Source organism: Lethenteron reissneri, chromosome 20 (assembly GCF_015708825.2).
Source record: "Lethenteron reissneri isolate LAM-NWPU_2019-01 chromosome 20, ASM1570882v1, whole genome shotgun sequence".
Taxonomy (NCBI): Eukaryota; Metazoa; Chordata; class Hyperoartia; order Petromyzontiformes; family Petromyzontidae; genus Lethenteron; species Lethenteron reissneri.
Window position 1 is genome coordinate 17,283,385 of NC_083798.1, and position 18,100 is coordinate 17,301,484.

Genomic DNA, 18,100 nt, shown 5'->3' on the forward strand with positions numbered 1-18,100 from the left:
GTGTTTTTTTTGTCAGTGAGACGGATTTTGAGAATGTGTTCCGTTTTAAAATAAATATATAAGCTTTCTGTGCAAAATGTTTGGCCTTTAAAAAACTTGACAAGCGATGAACGAACACTTTTCGTTCCAAAATGTGGCAACACTGGAATGTTGTTACGTGGGTCCCCACATCTGCGTATCATCCCACCAGGGACATTCGTTCTGCGTTAATCCCTTAACATCTCATCAGTGCTCCTCGATATCTTCCATCGCCTCTCCTAAACCCAGAAACTACCAACACAGTAATGTGTATATGGTAGTTGTTACACGTAGGAAATGTATTTTTAAAACGCAAGTGTTACTGCTTATTGTGTACGCGTTGAAAATGAGCAAAACTCTACACAAAAACAAACGTCGAGTGTTCGTATGAAACAACTAGACACGTTCGTCAAGAACGCTGCATTAATTGGAAACAATAGGAGACGTTTCGGACAAAGCCCCTTTTTCTTTACCACTGTGCATTGTTAATCAACAACACGTGGTGGGAAGGGCGAGAAGGGGAGTGGTCAAGCGTGGCCCCTCCCCCCGTTTACAAATCCCACTGCGGTAGCGCGGATCCCGCGCTCTGATTGGCCGCGGCGGCGCCACCCGCCGACCAACAGCGGCACGCGCGCTCCTCAGCCACACGCGTGCGCTCTGGGGAATGCAAATGGCTCGCGCGACCACGTGTACACAATCCGAGCCCCGCCCCTCGCCTCCTGGCCACGCCCCTCGAGCCCCGCCCCCCGCCACGCGCCACGCCCCTCGAGCCCCCGCCCGCCGCCACGCGCCCCCGCGCCCCCCCGCCCCCCGCCACGCGCCACGCCCCCCGCCCCCCGCCCCGCCCCTCGCTTCCAAGCCGAGACGACTTGACGAGCAAGAAGCGGCCGTCCTTTCGCAAGCCGGAGCGGTAACGTCCGACGAGTGGACTGGTTAATGTTACTTCTGCCGCAATTAGCCCAGCAATAGACGGGAGAAAGTGCCTGTGACTCGCGGCCCAGCACTAGCCCGCGCGAATGCGTCACAAGACCAGCGCAACTTGTTAGCGGAGCGTAGTCCGTGAGCTGTCTGGACACATTTGTCCAGCGTGGCCATTGCCTAGTCCAGTGCACTGGAGGCCAACACCAGCAAGTTCGACTTCAGCAGCAGTAGCTGGATGCAGACTAAACAGCAGACCCAGCTCGAGACCTGCCGAGCTCAACGCAGCCACCATCCAAACTAAGCCCCAGCGCACAGCACGCTCGGGAAAGCAGCAGTAGCAGCAGCAAGCATCATCATCAACTCAATACCAGCCCATCCCAATACAAGTCAGGCATTATCCAGACCGAGCAGCAGCCCATTTCGGCTCACTCAGGATCAACCAGAACACCAAGTACCAGGTCAGACCACGCGAAACCCATCAGCAAACCCGACCCAGGCTGGTCCCAAAGCCAAGGCAAATCTCAAACACAGGGCAGGCCAGGTGAGCCTCAACATCAACACCGCCACCAAATCTGGTGGCCGCGTCAGGGTTGAAGAGCGAAGAAACCAGAGAGAAAGAGAGAGAGGAGAGGGGTGGTGAGATAGAAAGCCATCGCGGTCACCATGCTGGCCCGCGCGGTGCACTTCGTGGCCGTGCTGAGCGCCTTGCAAGTTGTGCGCACCGTGTGTAACGCGCCGCTCCGGGCACCGGGACACGCGGACGGTGGCGGTGGTGGTGGTGGCTTTTCAGTGGGGGCCTTGGGGCTGCCACCTGACCCGTGTCTGCGGCGCGCGACGCGCGGTGACCTCGTGCGATTTCACTGCAACGGCAGCCTGGCGGACGGGACCCCGATCGTTTCCAGGTAAGCGGTGAAAAAAAAAATTTTACCACGTAAATGATGAGCGCAATTAAGTGTTCTTAGGTTTTTTCGGTAAAGTCACGTAGGTAAAATTTTTTTTATTAATAAAAGTAAAATAAAACAAAAATCACGACGTTTCGGAGGCAACACAAACCTAAGAATACGCAATTAAGTGGCTTATCACGTGGGCATTTATAGCTGCCACATGCTCTGAACGCGTGATGTTGAGTCTAAAATGTGTGGATGGCGGGGGTGGGGGCGGGGAAATCGGAGGACCCGGAGAAAAATGTAACCCATGCAAACTTCAAATGTTACAGACGTCAGTGTCGGGATCGAACCGACGACCTCGTGTATGCCATCTCGCTCGCCCCATCTTCGCCGTCCACCGTAGACATCGCCCGATTAACTCTGCCACGTGATTGGTAACTCCATTTTCTTCGGGTTGGAAACGGTGTTCTTCGTTGCAAGGCCCACGAGGCACTGGTAGCCCCTGGTGGCCTTGAGTGCTGCCCCCTGACATGCGGCCTCCGGACAATACACAAATGGGAAAACGCTCCATGTCATCGTGCTGTTCAACCCAATGGTTTCAAATGTGTGGTGGCCCTCGCACAGTGGTGTCTTATTGGCGAAAGTGCATCAGCAACGAGACTGACTCTTGGCTTCTATCACCTGCCCTGGTTGTTGCCATGCACACATAAACAGAATATGTATTTAGACTGGGAGAGAAATCCGATGTCCAGTAGGGATCTGAGTACTGAAGGTACATGTTAATTGTGACAGCAGATTGCAAGAGAGTATCTCGTGGTTCTCCAGAGTTGCCCATCAAAGTAGTAACCGGTTGACATGACTGTCTAAATGCAAGTAAAGACATTTACCCATGCTCATTCTGACAATATGGCCTAGTTTAATTCTAGATTTGAAGCGTCCGTGACTGCAAGGATTCATATTCTTAGGTTTTTTCGGTAAAGTCACGTAGGTAAAACATCAAAATTAATAAGAATAAATAAAATAAAACAAAAATCGTCGTGATTTTTGTTTTATTTTATTTTATTTATTTATTTTATTTATTTTGATGTTTTACCTACGTGACTTTACCGAAAAAACCTAAGAATATTGCCTAGTTTACACAATTATTGTTACCACTACGCCACTGGCAGACACACCATGCTCGTGTGGACACATTCAGAGTTTTATTAATGATTGATGGCTGCAGATGTTTGGTTCTCAATATGTAGGATAATGTTGTGGACTTACCATGTTTCAGACACGTTTTCGATATTGTCCACCTTTAATTCACTCGGTTCTGCAGAAAATATACTTAGTATGCACCAAACCACAGTGCGTTTAGGACCAAGCCTCCCAGCCACGTGTCACTTTGGCAGAGTGCCCAATTCGCAGTTGTGAGTTTAAATTCCAGTTGTGGGGATGTCTCAACCCATCATTCTTTTGGGGTCGATAGATTGAGTACCACTTAGCCTAAATGGACTCACCCCTACCATAGGAAAGAGGAATTTCCACTCGTGGAAATGAGCACTACCCAGTGCTCATTTGAGCATGGAAACACTTTGCTCTTCAATCAGGAATTCCTGAACTGTATATACGGTGCTTTTTGTGTGTGTGCGTTCCTGATGTTTGTGTCTACGCACAACAGACTGAAAAATTGGACGTGCTGCAAATTGCATTGCACCACATGACTGCACTGTAATGCGACCGCGTGTGTGCGCGCGGAGCTACAGTGCTGCCTAAACCAGATGTGTGACACGTACATGGATATGGTATTGCCAACGCAATATAACAGCAGATATAGAAATCTGCAGTAGCTTGCAATTACCCTCACGTTCCACTGGGTGTTCAACTAAGCATCGGTGAGATAGTGAAAATTAGACATGCAGTAGTTGATTTGCATGATTAAGACATTGGTTGAATGCCAACAAATAGTTAATAAAGTTATGATGCTTCTGTTAATAAATTAATCTTATATCCTGCAGTCGGATAAGCACAAAACTAAAATAAAAATTGGTACTAGAGCACCAGTATTTTCAACTGTCAATTGATGCCCATAGAATAATGAGCACAGAACGGAACATTAATCTATACAAATAATTTTGGTTTATCAAGAAGGATCCTGTATACCAACAGATGCAGTTTACAGATTTGGTAGTGCAGGTGGTGCATCGGCAAACTACACTATCACATGGGTTTGCCTCCCTTGGTTCTGCTGGAAAGCCTTCACTTCTACATTTAAAGCACCTTGGTCTCCCACTTGTGACTGTCTTGTGACTATGTTGCCCATCTTCATGATTACAAAGTACACGTAACCTGGCACATTCATTCAGCTGCCATCACCGTCACCTAGTGGCGAATGCCATCTGTTATTGTCGACGCCTTTGCTCTTTGATGTGGCTGTTGCCGAGTGCGTATTTGCGGTTTTTGCCGATCTCCCATTGCGTTGAGTGCAGCTCTAAGCGCCCTTGGCCGGAGACGGTGGCGCTGGGTGCTGGGGAACTGCCTGCGTGGCTGGAGCAGGCACTGCTGGGAATGTGCGTCTCTGAGCGCCGCCTCGCAGTGCTTCCCCCAGACCTCGTGCAAGCAGCGCCAGCATTCAGTGAGCCTCGCTCACCTCCGCTCCTCATCCTGCTCATTCGTTCATACACCTATTTTCTACTTTTACTCGAGTTATGATCCAAGTTTGCTCTCAGTGCGATGTCACGAGATGGAAAATTGTAGTCTTCGAAATTCTCACTGTAAGGTTTTTCAAGTGAATTTTTTTACTCTTGCCAAATAAGATGATTATCTGCACATATATTTGCATAAGAGGTGTAACCCAGAAGTGGCTGTACATTATTTATATTTCCCACCCTTATCCAATCATAAGGAATCACCAGAAGCGGTTTTCCAGAAGCACAAAATACATATCATCCATGACTCATTTCATTCTGTGTCACCTCTTGGACATGAGAGATGGCACCGAATTGGTGTAAAATTCATGATATTTGTGTTTGTGAATAGCCATGTGGTTAACACGAGTACTTTCCATGGCTAACCGTGTACAATAGGATCTACCAATAGCATCTCCCCAAATCGCCACTAGGGCAGCTAGGAGTGCTGTTGGAAAACTGAACTTAATACTGGAATGAAAATCAACATACCAGGGTACCTAAAGAAACACTTTTCATCGGTGTATATTACCTGCTATTGCACGTGGATCAGATACATGGTCATTGACAAAGAACATGGAACAAAAGGATAACATACACAATGGATGGAGAGATACATGCTTGAAATTACACTGAGAGACTGGAAGAGAAACGCATGGATTAAAAAACATGTGCAAGTTAGATGCACCATATTGACTGTTCAGAAAAGTAAGTGATCATGGGCAGGACACATCGCAAGAAGGGACGATGGTCAGTGTTCAAGACTAATGACATAGTGGCAGCCAAAGGAGAGCACATTCATCATGTAGAGGGAGCACTAAGATCAGCTCGTGTGTAGAAGCTGGATGGATCATTGCATTGCGAGACATTGGGAGATGGCCACATCTTGGGTATGGCTTGAGGAGGCCTTCATCCAGCAATATAGAGAATGGCTGACAGTGATAACGGCAACGATAAAGTTGTCACGTATTCGAGGAGGTTAACTGCACATTCTGTGTACGCGTGTACTAGAGGACGTGGTTCCCCTGGGCTCGACACTGCACCTGGAGCTGCTCCTGCTGGACGTGTGGAGCCTCTCTGACGAGGTGCAGGTGCGCACAGTGCGCCGAGGACCTGGCAACTGCAGCCGCACGGTGGAGACGTCCGACTACGTGCGCTACCACTACAACTGCACGCTGCTCGACGGCACATTCGTCTCCAGCAGGTATCCCCCACGCGATGGCTCGCCACACTGTGCTTTGAAATGACGCGTCGCCCTGTGATTGTGTGTATTTATGCAATGATCAATGGATGAAGTTGATTCTTTCACCACTTGTATCGAATCATGCATGATGTAAAATACATTAACGATTTGTGGAAATGATATTACATTCACATGCTAAAATGTTGTATGCCGAATTAAATGAATGAGAAAGAACATGATATGGACAATACAAACAACTTTACAATCAAGACAGAAAATAATGGATCCTTGGTTTGTGATCCTGTATGGTGAGAAATAATCGAATTGCTGCAGGTTGAATCTTTACATATTTAGTGTGTTTTTATATGTGTTTTATATATACTGTATGTTTAAATACAGCATAAGTGTATATCTTACATGTGTGTGTACATGTGTTCAATGCCAAGTCCCTTTCGTGCTGTACCACACGTCACTACACTGCATAACACTCTCCAATGCCAATAACGCACTTGTTGAGTATGTGGAAGTGGTACTTTGGTTTAAGCTATATGCTATGATTCAGGTTGCCTGGATTCGATTGCTGGCCATGCACATTTGTGGTAAATTGTACTAAAGCTTTTCTGAGCCTCTCTTAGGTCAACTGAGTAATTGTTGCAGGTGTAAACATGGTCACTGGAGAGGCAGATGTCCAAGTGTAGTGCTGGCCACACCACCTCCTGATATGCCATGCTGACCTTAATGTGTGTGCTTGCTGATAGTACTTGCCCCTTTTGTCTATGAAAATAAATGGGGGATCTTTGTGTTGTGTTTTTTTTGTCTGTAAAGCCGCAGCCTCAATGGGACGTACAACACGTACGTGGGCATGGGCTGGCTCATCCAAGGGATGGACACTGGCCTCCTCGGAGCTTGTGTTGGGGAGGTGCGAGTGATCACCATCCCACCCTCACTTGGCTATGCCGAAGAGGGCTCCGGTGAGTGGTCTTCTTGGAAAATTCTGATAAAGTATTGCTGCCTTGTGGCTTGTCGTGGCTCAAGGTTGGGCACTGACTGTGGCTCAAAAGTCATGGGGTCTCCCTGCTCTTCCACGTGTTGCTCGCTGGGTATCTCCTTTGGTGGTTCAGAGGTGATGGAGTAATTCACACATTCCTATGGTGCGATGGACAGTCTCTCCATAGGACACCTACATCCCCAAAAGAGATGTCAATTATATCGACCCCTTAGTGACAATCATAGGATGTCATCCCCTGACCTGGATTTGAACTTGTGACCTTCCAGTTGTGAGTAGAGTGCTCTAATCTAAGTGCCATTTGGATGAATTTTCTTTTGCATTAATTGTTAATGCCGTAGGCTTAAAGAGCCAGTTTCAAGCATGGCAAACCCATGGGTAACCAGATGTAACATAATGTTAAAATAATAATCCATGAAAAAGAGTGCAATGCACGCCATTGGTCGTTATCCAGATCAGGCTTAGAGGTCATAGTGTTGAACTGGCTTGACTGAGATGCTGCTGGGTTTGAATTTGGACAGCTGCCCATGATTACAACTCAAAGCACTGCTCCTTAATGATTGTGGCTATGCGATGTAGGTGATACGGTCCCCTCTAATGCTACGCTGGTGTTCACGTTGCATCTCGTGGACCTGCACAACCCCCGCGACTCCGTCACCGTGGACTCCTACCTGGTTCCGGAGCCCTGCAGGCGCCGTGCTGCTAGCGGGGACTTTGTGCGCTATCACTACAACTGCTCGCTGCTCGATGGCACCGTCTTTGACAGCACGTGAGTGCGTGTTGGTCTTTTGCCCACATGTCAGCTAGCACTCCCGACATTCCATCAGCTGATAGTTCACCCAACAGTCCACTTAGCAGCCCACTTGTCAGCTGACCTATTAACCTCACTCCCCGACCACCCACCAGGTCATCCAGCGCACCTCCAATCAGCCTACTAACAACCACACCAGCCCACTGAGAAACCAGCCCACAAGTTAGTTGAATCAGCAGTCCACCCATCCACTAGCCTACCCAGCAGCCCCATGCAGTACCCACCTGCCAGTGCCCACCTGCTAGCTTACTCAATAGTCCACCTGACAATGTATCAATTGACCATGGAACCATCAACTCCAGCTTGCAGGCCACACGGCAGCCAGCTCTCCAGACCACCCAAACCCCAAATACCAGCATATTTAGCAGCCCAGCTTTCCATGAACTATTAACATGTCCATTTACCAGCATATTCATGATGCCACATCCCAACCTGCCTGCCATCTACCCAACAACCCACATGCCAACCCCACTGCCAGTCCTGCAGAAACATACCCATCTACCAGCCCACCAGCCTACTCGCCACCATCCAGCTCACCAGTCTGACCATCAGCCCACCATTCAGCTCGCAAGCCAGCTCAAAAAGCCCACCATACTATCAGCCTCACAGCCCACCAGCAAACCCACCAGATAGCCCATTAGCTATAGACCCACCATTCAAGCAGCTGAGCTGCAAGTCTAACCACACTTGTGCCTACCTGCCAGTTAGCCTACCAGCTGTTCTTTTGGCTATAGCTGTAACCCATTATACTCAGGCTGAGTTGACCCACTCCAGGAAAATACATAAATTGCCCACTGGTGTCGTGTTGTAAGTCATGGCGAGGAATCAATCCTAGGATGACAGGGTTACAGACCAGTGCGCGAACAACTAACACCACTGCTCCCCACGATCACCGTGTGTGACTGTGTGCAGGCAAACGTGGAACCATACGTATGACACATACCTGGGCAAGGGCTTCATCATTGCGGGCATGGAGGAGGGGTTGATAGGTACCTGCATTGGGGAGAGGCGCCTGCTCACCATCCCACCCCACCTTGGCTACGGGGAGGCTGGCATTGGTGAGAGCCGGCATTCATGCATACACAGACACAAAGACATAGATCTCCCATGTAGCCTTTACAGACAGGCTTGGCATGTGCTGCTTGTAAAAACTTATTAAGGCTGGCATGCCTGATTAGGGAGTAGTGTGGCCAGTAGCATGTACAACTGCCTTTGTCTTTCCAGCCGATGTTGCCACTCAAAGGTAATCATCTAAGGGCTGAGTCAAGCAAACATAGGTCCAGGACAAATTTAAATATTGTAGCCATGAATGAAACTCAGGCTTCCGGGGTCATAGCGCAGCATACTAAAGACTGTACCACTGTGCCCCACACATAAACACACACATCATGTATGCAGACATTAATACACGTGTAGTGTCTTAAAAAATTACTCAAACCGACACGTTGTAACAAGTCACCTGCTTACACTGTATTCAACTGTTCTTGCACCAGTTATAGGCACTCCTTTAACTATCTGTACGGTCACATATACTTGACTTCTCCCCGCTCTTATCTATTCTGCACCTCACTTAACCTGCACTCAGCAACTCTGCTCTCCACGACTCCGCACACAGCAGCTCCGCACTCAGCGATTCTGCACACAGCCACTTCGCACTCAGGGACTCGGCAAACAGCGACTTTGCACTCAACGACTCTGCACACAGCAGTTTCGCCCTCAGCAACTCCGCACACAACGTATTAGCACTCAGCAACTCTGCATCTCCACCGCTGCCCTCACCTACGCTCCCTCAGACCCGCTCACCCGTCTGTCCTGGGCGGGGGATTCAGCCAACACCCGCTCGGCGATGGTATGAGGGTTGAGGTCCCGTTGACGGCTGGAGCGGTAGCGGCGAGATGTCTTCACTCCTGGTTCCCCGGCAACAACTCGCCTCTCTCACACACACTCCCGCTTATATCCCCCTGCTTATCCCGAGTCCTCACGTGCTTATACTTAAGCTGCCGCCAGGCCGGCGCCAGTTGTCCCGTTAATCCCTTATCATCACCCCCCATCTCCCGTCTCCTAGGCGCCAACCTCCGGTCACAGCATAGCACCTGTTAGACCTCGGTTGCACCCGCTTCTCCCCCTAATTACTGGCGGTTTGTCTGTGCAAACCTCATGTTGCAACGCGCACACCTGTTTGCGCTCAGTTGCACCCGCTTAACTGTGCGCACCGCGTATTTCTCTCCTCTACACACGTACACTCAATCATACACACACAGCTGCACATGCCACTTGTATGCACACACATGCGCAGACATAAGAACATTCACAAAAACAATGAAAAGGTTGAAAATAATATCATCAGCTTGGGTTAATGCAATCTAGCCAATGCATATAGATTGCACTCCAAAGCATACTTTTATTTTATAGTGCTGTTATTTCTAAACTTAAATCAAGTTGATGTATGATCATTCGAAAAAAAAAATCGTACATTACTTTGAAAATACTTCCAGCATTGCGTAATGACATGACAACATTTTGATTTATAATCCGTTGTCGGAGAATGCTCCAGATGCTGACATTCTAGATAATCTAGAACTACTTCTGAAGTAATTTCAAATGGGCTCCTTCATTCCCACTGGGAGCACACATTTGTTATGGTCTGTAAACTGGTTAACTACTTGTCAATAAAACCACGTTTTTTATTCTTAGAGCTGGAATTAACTAAATCGGAAGCAAAGCCAAATTGTACGATGAGGGGTTTTTGCACTTTAATTGGTGAACAAGCGCTATCTACACTTGACAACCCATGGCCAAAATTCAAACCCAGGATATCAGCAGTGTCTGTCCAGCGTTTTGACGTGATATTAGCCCCTAAGCCACCCAGCACCTGCAACTACATTTACCTGAATTCAAATCCAGCATCTTAGCAGTGCCAACTCAATGTTCTTCTAATCCTCCTGGCACCTTTGTATTGCGTATAAAAAAACCCGCGTTACCAGTCCTCAAACAAGAATTCATATTCAATAGTAACCTTCCCAATGCCCGTGGACTTCCACCGCTCAGAACCCCGTGTCCGTCCATGACTGCCCCCCCCACCCCACCCCCCGTGTCCCAGCGGGTAAGATCCCGGGTTCGGCCGTGTTGTTGGTGAACGTGCACATGGTGGACCTGCACAACCCTGCTGACAGTGTTGATGTGGAGACCTACTCCAGCCCGCACGAGTGTGCGCACCGCGTACAGCTTGGGGACCTCATCAGCATGCACTACAACACCACCCTACTGGATGGCACGCCGCTCTACTCCAGGTGAGAGAGAGAGCGTGTGAATGAACCCGGCAAGAAACCCGAGTTAAATTCCTACTCACGCCAAATGCCAGTGACGATTATCTGAACTGGTCCTGGGCCTCCCCAAGGTCGACTCAGCCTCAAATGAGAACCTGGTGCAGTGCGTATACATCTACATTGGGGATACAAAGGCGGCCGGGCGTGGTGCTGGCCACTCACTCCCTCGTGCCATGCCGGCCTTCATAGGTGCTACTTGCTAACAGTATTTGCCCAAACAATCTGTTAAGGCTATATGGGGGAACTTTGTTGTGGGGGAGGCTCGTGAAGGATGCTACTGGGCAATAATGGAGGGCAGGGCAGAGACGCTCACAACCACGAGCGGAGTGCTGGGCGGCTAAAATATAGCAAATTGGCACAATAGGGGGCACAGTTGGTACATCTGCCAGTCAGTCAACCCATTAGACCTGGGTCTCTTCCATGTCCTACTGTTAAACGAGCATTTGCGACTTCACGTGCCGTCAAAGTGCACTGAGCTTGGCACAAGCACTGTGGTGACATCTAGAGGCCGACCGAAACTGAATTTTTGGTTTTGGCCGAAACCGAAACCAGACTGAAAGTAAAAAATTTATTTTCGGCCAAAATCGAAGCCGAAACCTAAAGTTTAACTACACTTTCGGCCGAAACCGAAAGTTTAACTACACTTTCGACCGAGACCGAAACAGAAAGGTATATAACCGAAGTTACTGAACACAAGATTTATGAAATATGTCATGATGCAATGCTACCTTCATTAAAAAGAAGTCTAGAACTAATCATTCAGAGCCTGCAGTAAGAGTTGCTAAATATCAAATCATTAGGTGTTACTTAGTAATTATGTCCAAACAAACGAATGTTGTAGTTAAGAAACACCAGTTTTTCCGCATTCAGCAAGACAGGCTGCCGTCTGTTGACCGGTCGTATATACATTAGCAAACCATGGTTGCGGCTGTAACCTCGCTCCCAAGCTGTTGCTGCTGACGTGTGTGTGTGTTTGCAGCCTATCGCATATGATTGCCTAGCGCCGACTGACCGGCCGATAGGCAGCGTGATAGACGTAGCACTAGCGTTATATTCTAAAAATAGATCTTCGGTTGACGAATGACGACCGAAAGTCAATATCAATTTCGGCCGAAACCGAAACCAGACGGAAAGTAAAAATTGACTTTCGGCCGAAACCGAAAGTATGCCGAAAGAGGCCATTTGCCAACTTTCGGCGCCGAAACCGAATTTCGGTCGGCCTCTAGTGACATCACTGCTATTTTTTGGTGAACACCGGTTGTTGTTTTGTGAGAGTGTGTATATAGTTTGTGTGTGAGTGAATTACAACACAACCCATGCACTCTATTTAAGGTAAGAGTGCGAATGTGTGATGTGTGCATGCACATATTTGGGTTTCTACATTGTGTATATGCATGGCTGAAGGTGTGTTTTTGTGTGTGTACACATGCGATTGTGTGCATATGTATGTATGTATTGTGTGTGCATGCCAGATTCACCAAGATATGTTTTCATCAAGGATAGCTTGGTAATCTCTCTGTGCAGCTCATTAAATCGCTACGTCTAGTGGGCCATCCTTAACAGTGGCACTCTTTGCAGCCGGAAGACCGGCTGGACGTACGAGGCCAAGATGGGCAGTGGGCAGCTCATCCCAGGGCTGGAGGTGGGGATGAAGGGGATGTGCGTGAGCGAAAAGCGCTTCCTGACCATCCCCCCGCATCTGGCGTTCGGCGAGAAAGGCATTGGTAAGATGGAGAGAGCGGTTACAGCTGCGTGAAACGATTGGTTGTAAATTCGTTCATTCTAATACGGAGTAAAAACACACTACTCAAAGCATAAATCACAAATACAATTGAGTAAAACATTCTTGAAATGGAATGGGCAAAATTTTGCAATGCAGAAGTCCTAATCGCTGCTATATCGACGCTAATTTCTATGTGTTACTGTGATAGAAGCTTACATAAGGCGTGTGCGGGTGCTCTGTGCCCCCCCCCCCCCCCCCCCCCCCAGAGGGCGAGGTGCCGGGTAGCGCAGTGCTGCTCTTCGACATTGAGCTCCTGCGGGCGGAGGAGGGCTTCCCGGACGGGTATATGTTCGTGTGGAAGGAGCGTGCGCCGCCGCTGCTCTTCCAGCAGTTCGATGCCGACCAGGATGGCCTCATTGCACTTCAGGAGGTGCTGCCCCTCTCTCCAGCAAATATGCGCAGGCGGGAGGGTACGGGATGTAGACTTGAGTTAAATATCAATACGTTTTACTTCAGTCAGAACCAGGTGACAGGTATGGGCTTTCAGTGTGCAGTTAGCCATAGCCGATGCTGTCACGTTATTGAGTAATGTGCGCAAACCCCTGTGCTGTGCTAGAAAGTGGGCAAATGATCGGAAAATTTTAATTGTGGTCATCTTGTGCAGGAGTTGTGTGCTAGTGTAGCCTATTCACCTTTCTTGTAATCTCTCCGAACCTTGAGCTTGCAACAAAGGTAAGTGGGCTACACGAGCTCATTACACGTACACAAGATGACCATGTCACCCCCCAATTGCAAAAAAACTTGTATTTACCAAGGACATCACTCGAGTGTTGGCAGGGGAAGACCTAAAACCAGAGTATAACAGCATATCTTGGAGGTAGGGTGTAGACTGTAACAAATAAATAAAACTTACAGCGGGTGGTTTAAGGTCCATCAGCCTATGGGCCTTTTGGACTAAAGGTATCTAGCAGCAATTGTTAAAGCAGGCAAATTCCAGATTAGTTTCAACTTTCTGAAATGCCTTTCGGACACTTGTGAAATGTGTGGGAAGGAAACAATTCCGTGGTGTGGTGCAATTAGCAGCTTTGGCCATGGTGACCTTTTGACATTGATCTAGGTGTACCGATTGAAATGTGTAATATAGTTGCTGTGATGCTCTCCCGTCTGTTTCGCACTCAGTTTTCGACCTTCATCAAAAGCCAGGTGGCATCGGGAGTCGGTCGTCTGGCTCCGGGCCAGGAGGCTGAGACCCTCATCTCCGAAATGTTCAAGAACCAGGACCGCGACGGTGACGGCTTCATCAGCCCCACGGAGCTCAAGCTGAAGCGGGACGAGCTGGCACACGACGAGCTGTGAGCTGCCCCTGCATCCTCTGCGAAGTGGCAATCCAGGCGCCCCAACCCCCATCTAAGCCCTCCGTCCCCTTACAACCTTGCCTCTGCGGGCTCTGAGACTGTTCATGCTTATGCGCGCTGATTTGCGCAGGGTCTCATACTCGTGTGTGTGTGTTATGAGGAGCAGTGGCACAGTGGTTTGGCATTGTGCTACAAACCCAGCAATTTTTATTTGATTCCTCACCATACACATCAGTAGCAAATGGGGGGATGTAAACTTGTCCTAGACCTTCCCAAGGTTGACTCAGCCTTAAATAAATACCTGGTGTGGTGTGTGAACATCACTGCTTGGAAGACAAAACAATCCGGTTGTGGTGCTGGCTCCAATCACTCTCTCGTGTGCCATGCCAACCTTAGTAGGTGCTCACAGCATCGGTATATGCAAGTAAACTGTGAGATGGAAATGTGGGAAATAACACAGGTTGACAGCTAATGACTCGATTGATTTTTGGGTTGGACCATGTAAAGATCTGGCAAATGAGGTTCATCATTGTTTTCTTGTTTGGCATTTCATGAAAAGGAATATTTCATTGTTTCATAGAAATGCTTTTGTTATAAATGAGAATGCGTAATGTTGTTTTCTGAACTTGGGTATTCCATGTGAGCACTTTGATTTATGAACAAGTTTGAAAATGATAACTTCAGAATTCTTTAAGATTAAAAATATCAATTCCAAGGATGTTACATGCATCATGGGTAAATATTAATCTGCACTAGAGCTGGAACAATTAGTCAATCAAGTCAATGAATCTACTTAAAATTGTAATGGGCAACTTTTTTGTTACTAATTACATGGGCCCCTTTAAGTGGCAGCCAGCCCCACATACTGCCTTCGAAAGGCAGGAAACCCCCTGCAAGCCACGCCCAGAATGACACAGCTGATGATACCAGCAATACGTGGGAACAGAGGTGAGGCTTTCTGTTTCAACTATTTTCGTGTTATCTGATTCGTTGAGTAAATAAACCGTTAATTGATTGCTGTAAACAATTGGATAGCCCAGGTATGAACTGCAACATAGACCTTAAAGGAATGTTTTGAAGGAATGTGTAGGTGAGCTTTTAGAGTTTATATTCTTCGCAATGCAGTTCACCAAAGCCATAATTTGCTACTTTATAATGTTGTGTTATGATGCTATCAACCAAGCTTGTTTTTTTTCTTTTTAACTGTGCAGTCTTTTAAACAAATTTACAGGTGCTATTTGTAATTGTGGTTCTCCAAGCAATATTCATTGCTTGAAACCACCGATGTATTTTGGTACAGCTGATTAATTAGACCGAGGTCATTGTGGTCAATGCTGTTCCATGGCACAACCTCGTCATTGATTCCAGATGCCTTAACTGTTTTGGCATCCACCTTGCGATTGCTGAGCGGCTTCACTGCAGCACCACTGAATAAAGTGGCTTTGCTGCATGTAGTCAACCATGCAATCGCAATAACTGCCATCCAGTCATTGAAGCTGGGCCTCACAAATACATTTAAATCCAGATCACCAAGGTAAGAAGCCGCCAGTCAATCCTTCAAACAATGCCACTGCACACTTTAGTCGAGACACACTACTAATTTGGAGGAGCCAATATGAATAGATAATCCATATTGATTTTGGACAGGCTTTACGATTATACAACATACCAGTTTGTGCCGAAACCGGGTTGGTGTTGCGATGGTTCGTGTACACTTTATAACGGAGCTCAAATCTCGGATGGGGTTCGACTCAAAATACTTGTTCCTGTGGGGTTGATAAAATGAGTACGATTTTGTAGACGGTCGACAGGTGCCGTCCTGTGAAAAGAATGAAGATGAGTACGAACCACACTGCTTATCAAGGAAACACTGGTTTTGAGAAAAATACATAATCTGTTGTCTGTTCTCCTATAACACGGTAGCTGCGTTCCTGAAGAATACCGCGTTATGGAAAAAAATCACGTTATAATAAATAATATAGCGTAAAGAACAGCCCGTGAATGCGTGAGATGCATATGCAGGGTGAACAACGACTGAGGCGCCTGGGAAACATCGAGAAGCATCCATCAGCATCCTACCCTGTGTGATGGTCCACCAAGGCAAGCCATGCATCTGCGTATTCCTACGCGCGCGACGCAGTTCTGTTCACTCAATCGCGTTATATCCAATTCGCATCCGTTTTATAAAGTGTTCCCGAAATACAATTATATACAATTTTCGTTATGAAAACACGTGTTACAGGAAAACAGACTTTGTGACATTTTTGTGAGTTAATTCTAATGGCTTGTATGTAGGATACGTATTACATCTACAGCAGGCACAATTACTCATTTAAAATTCAAATAGAATTAGATGACATGGCATAGATGAATTACCCCGGCATTTATTTACGTCTGTGCACATTTTTGGTCAAAGCACCAAATACCAATGCAATGTCTGCTACCAGTTTCACTTGCACAGGCCCTTGGGAAGGTTAATGTAACATTTGTCATTTTATTTACCCTGTCAAGCCTCGGTCTCATTTAGGAGGGTCCTGCTTGGGATGTCTTGGTCAATTGAGTAATTTTTACCTTCGGTAGTTTTTTCTGGTTGCATGGGTAACCTTTCAGAACCAGAATCTGTATTTAGACTGTCGGAATCCAATGAGCTGTGAAGCTTGTTCACAGATGTCCAGTAGAGGTGGGTCGGCAAGTTACTTTAACGTTCCGCCTACTGCAGACTCCCACATTGCCTATGAACTTTGTGATCCAGGTTTGCACAACCATATGTAAGCATCTGCCTTTTGACTGGCAGATAGGATGTTCCAGAGTAAACAAACATTTATATTCTTTGTTCTTTCGGTAAAGTCACGTAGAAGTGAAAAAATAAAATAATAAAAATATAAAAAATAATTCTCACGATGTTTCGACTGCAACACAGGCAATCCTCATCAGGTGCGATGATTGCTTGTGTTGCAGTCGAAACGTGAGAATTGTTACTATTTTAATTTTTTATTTCCCTTCTACGTGACTTTACCGAAAGAACCAAGAATATGAATCCCTGCAGTCACGAAAGCTTTAAATCAAAACCATATTTATGTTTATTGCGTTGTGATAATAAAATGCATGTCACTTGCTATTGTCAGACATGCAAGCACAGTATTTGCTTTTATAGATTTATTTACTTTTTTATGTTTTTACGCTCGGCAGTGTTGCTTATGTTGAACCAATGTATTGTAATATACATTTTGAAAAATCTTTACAACTTGTATTTAAACATCAAAGACACTAACTGCATCAAATGTAAACTTTCAAGGTTTTGTTGCACGAATTTTTTTTAAAGGTATTAAAAGCTGAGTTTTTTTTAAAGCATTTTCAAATTATGCAAAGGTGCTTGCTGTGAATGTTACACTACTCATTACTTCCAAAACAGTTGGATGTGCATACTCGTGTGTAAGATGACAATGTATATTTTCAGGCAATGAGATTACCACTTGCCACCACATCAGAAACCAAATCCCCTAACATGGTGGTCAACATACGGTGCGACAGATGTTCTACATACATAAATTAAATTGCATTCCATCTACCAAAATATTGAAACTCAATTTTAAAGTTAAGAAATTGTGAAATATGTAATTCCAAACTGAGATTACATTAATCAGGCTGATCACTTTTCAAATACTGTGGCCCAAGTTATCCTTGACCATGATTCTAAGTTAAGCACCAATGATTGGGGGTTGATAGCTCTTACCACAGCTCCACCCAGCTTCATATAATAGTGTATGTATTTTGTATCTGAATATAACCCCATCTTAAGACAGTGGGATCCTGAGTAGTGGTTTGAGTCGCATGTGTAGTATTCTTGAATGAGACCGAGACTTCGTAGAGGCCACATGCTTTTATTCCGATAACACTAGTCCTCCGGACTCACTGGGGGAACAGTCCCACCACACACAACCTAGGGAGGTACAGCCTCCGGCTCTATTCTCATTTCTCTCCTCCCCTAGCCTACAGCTACTCAGCTACTCTCTTCCCTAGCCTACAGCTACTCTCTTCCCTAGCCTACAGCTACTCACTTCCCTAGCCTACAGCTACTCTCTTCCCTAGCCTACAGCTACTCAGCCCACTCAGTTCCAACGGGGCGGCATCCTCGAGGCTTGGGGGTCCAGGATCTCCGGCCGCACCTCCTTCAGCTTCTCGTGAGATCGACCCCTCCGCT

General features: G+C 46.8%; 1 protein-coding gene across 1 annotated transcript; it reads left to right on the forward strand.

Moving 5' to 3' along the window:
- The first annotated feature begins 882 nt into the window (after window positions 1-882).
- Window positions 883-17,247, forward strand: LOC133344894 (peptidyl-prolyl cis-trans isomerase FKBP9-like). The gene is made up of 10 exons (XM_061555206.1): window positions 883-1,841; window positions 4,298-4,443; window positions 5,507-5,699; window positions 6,504-6,649; window positions 7,264-7,453; window positions 8,408-8,553; window positions 10,596-10,785; window positions 12,400-12,545; window positions 12,811-12,974; window positions 13,724-17,247. Exons 1-10 carry the CDS (start codon window positions 1,603-1,605, stop codon window positions 13,898-13,900), a joined length of 1,737 nt encoding a protein of 578 aa, XP_061411190.1. The 5' UTR covers window positions 883-1,602; the 3' UTR covers window positions 13,901-17,247.
- Window positions 17,248-18,100: the final 853 nt, after the last annotated feature.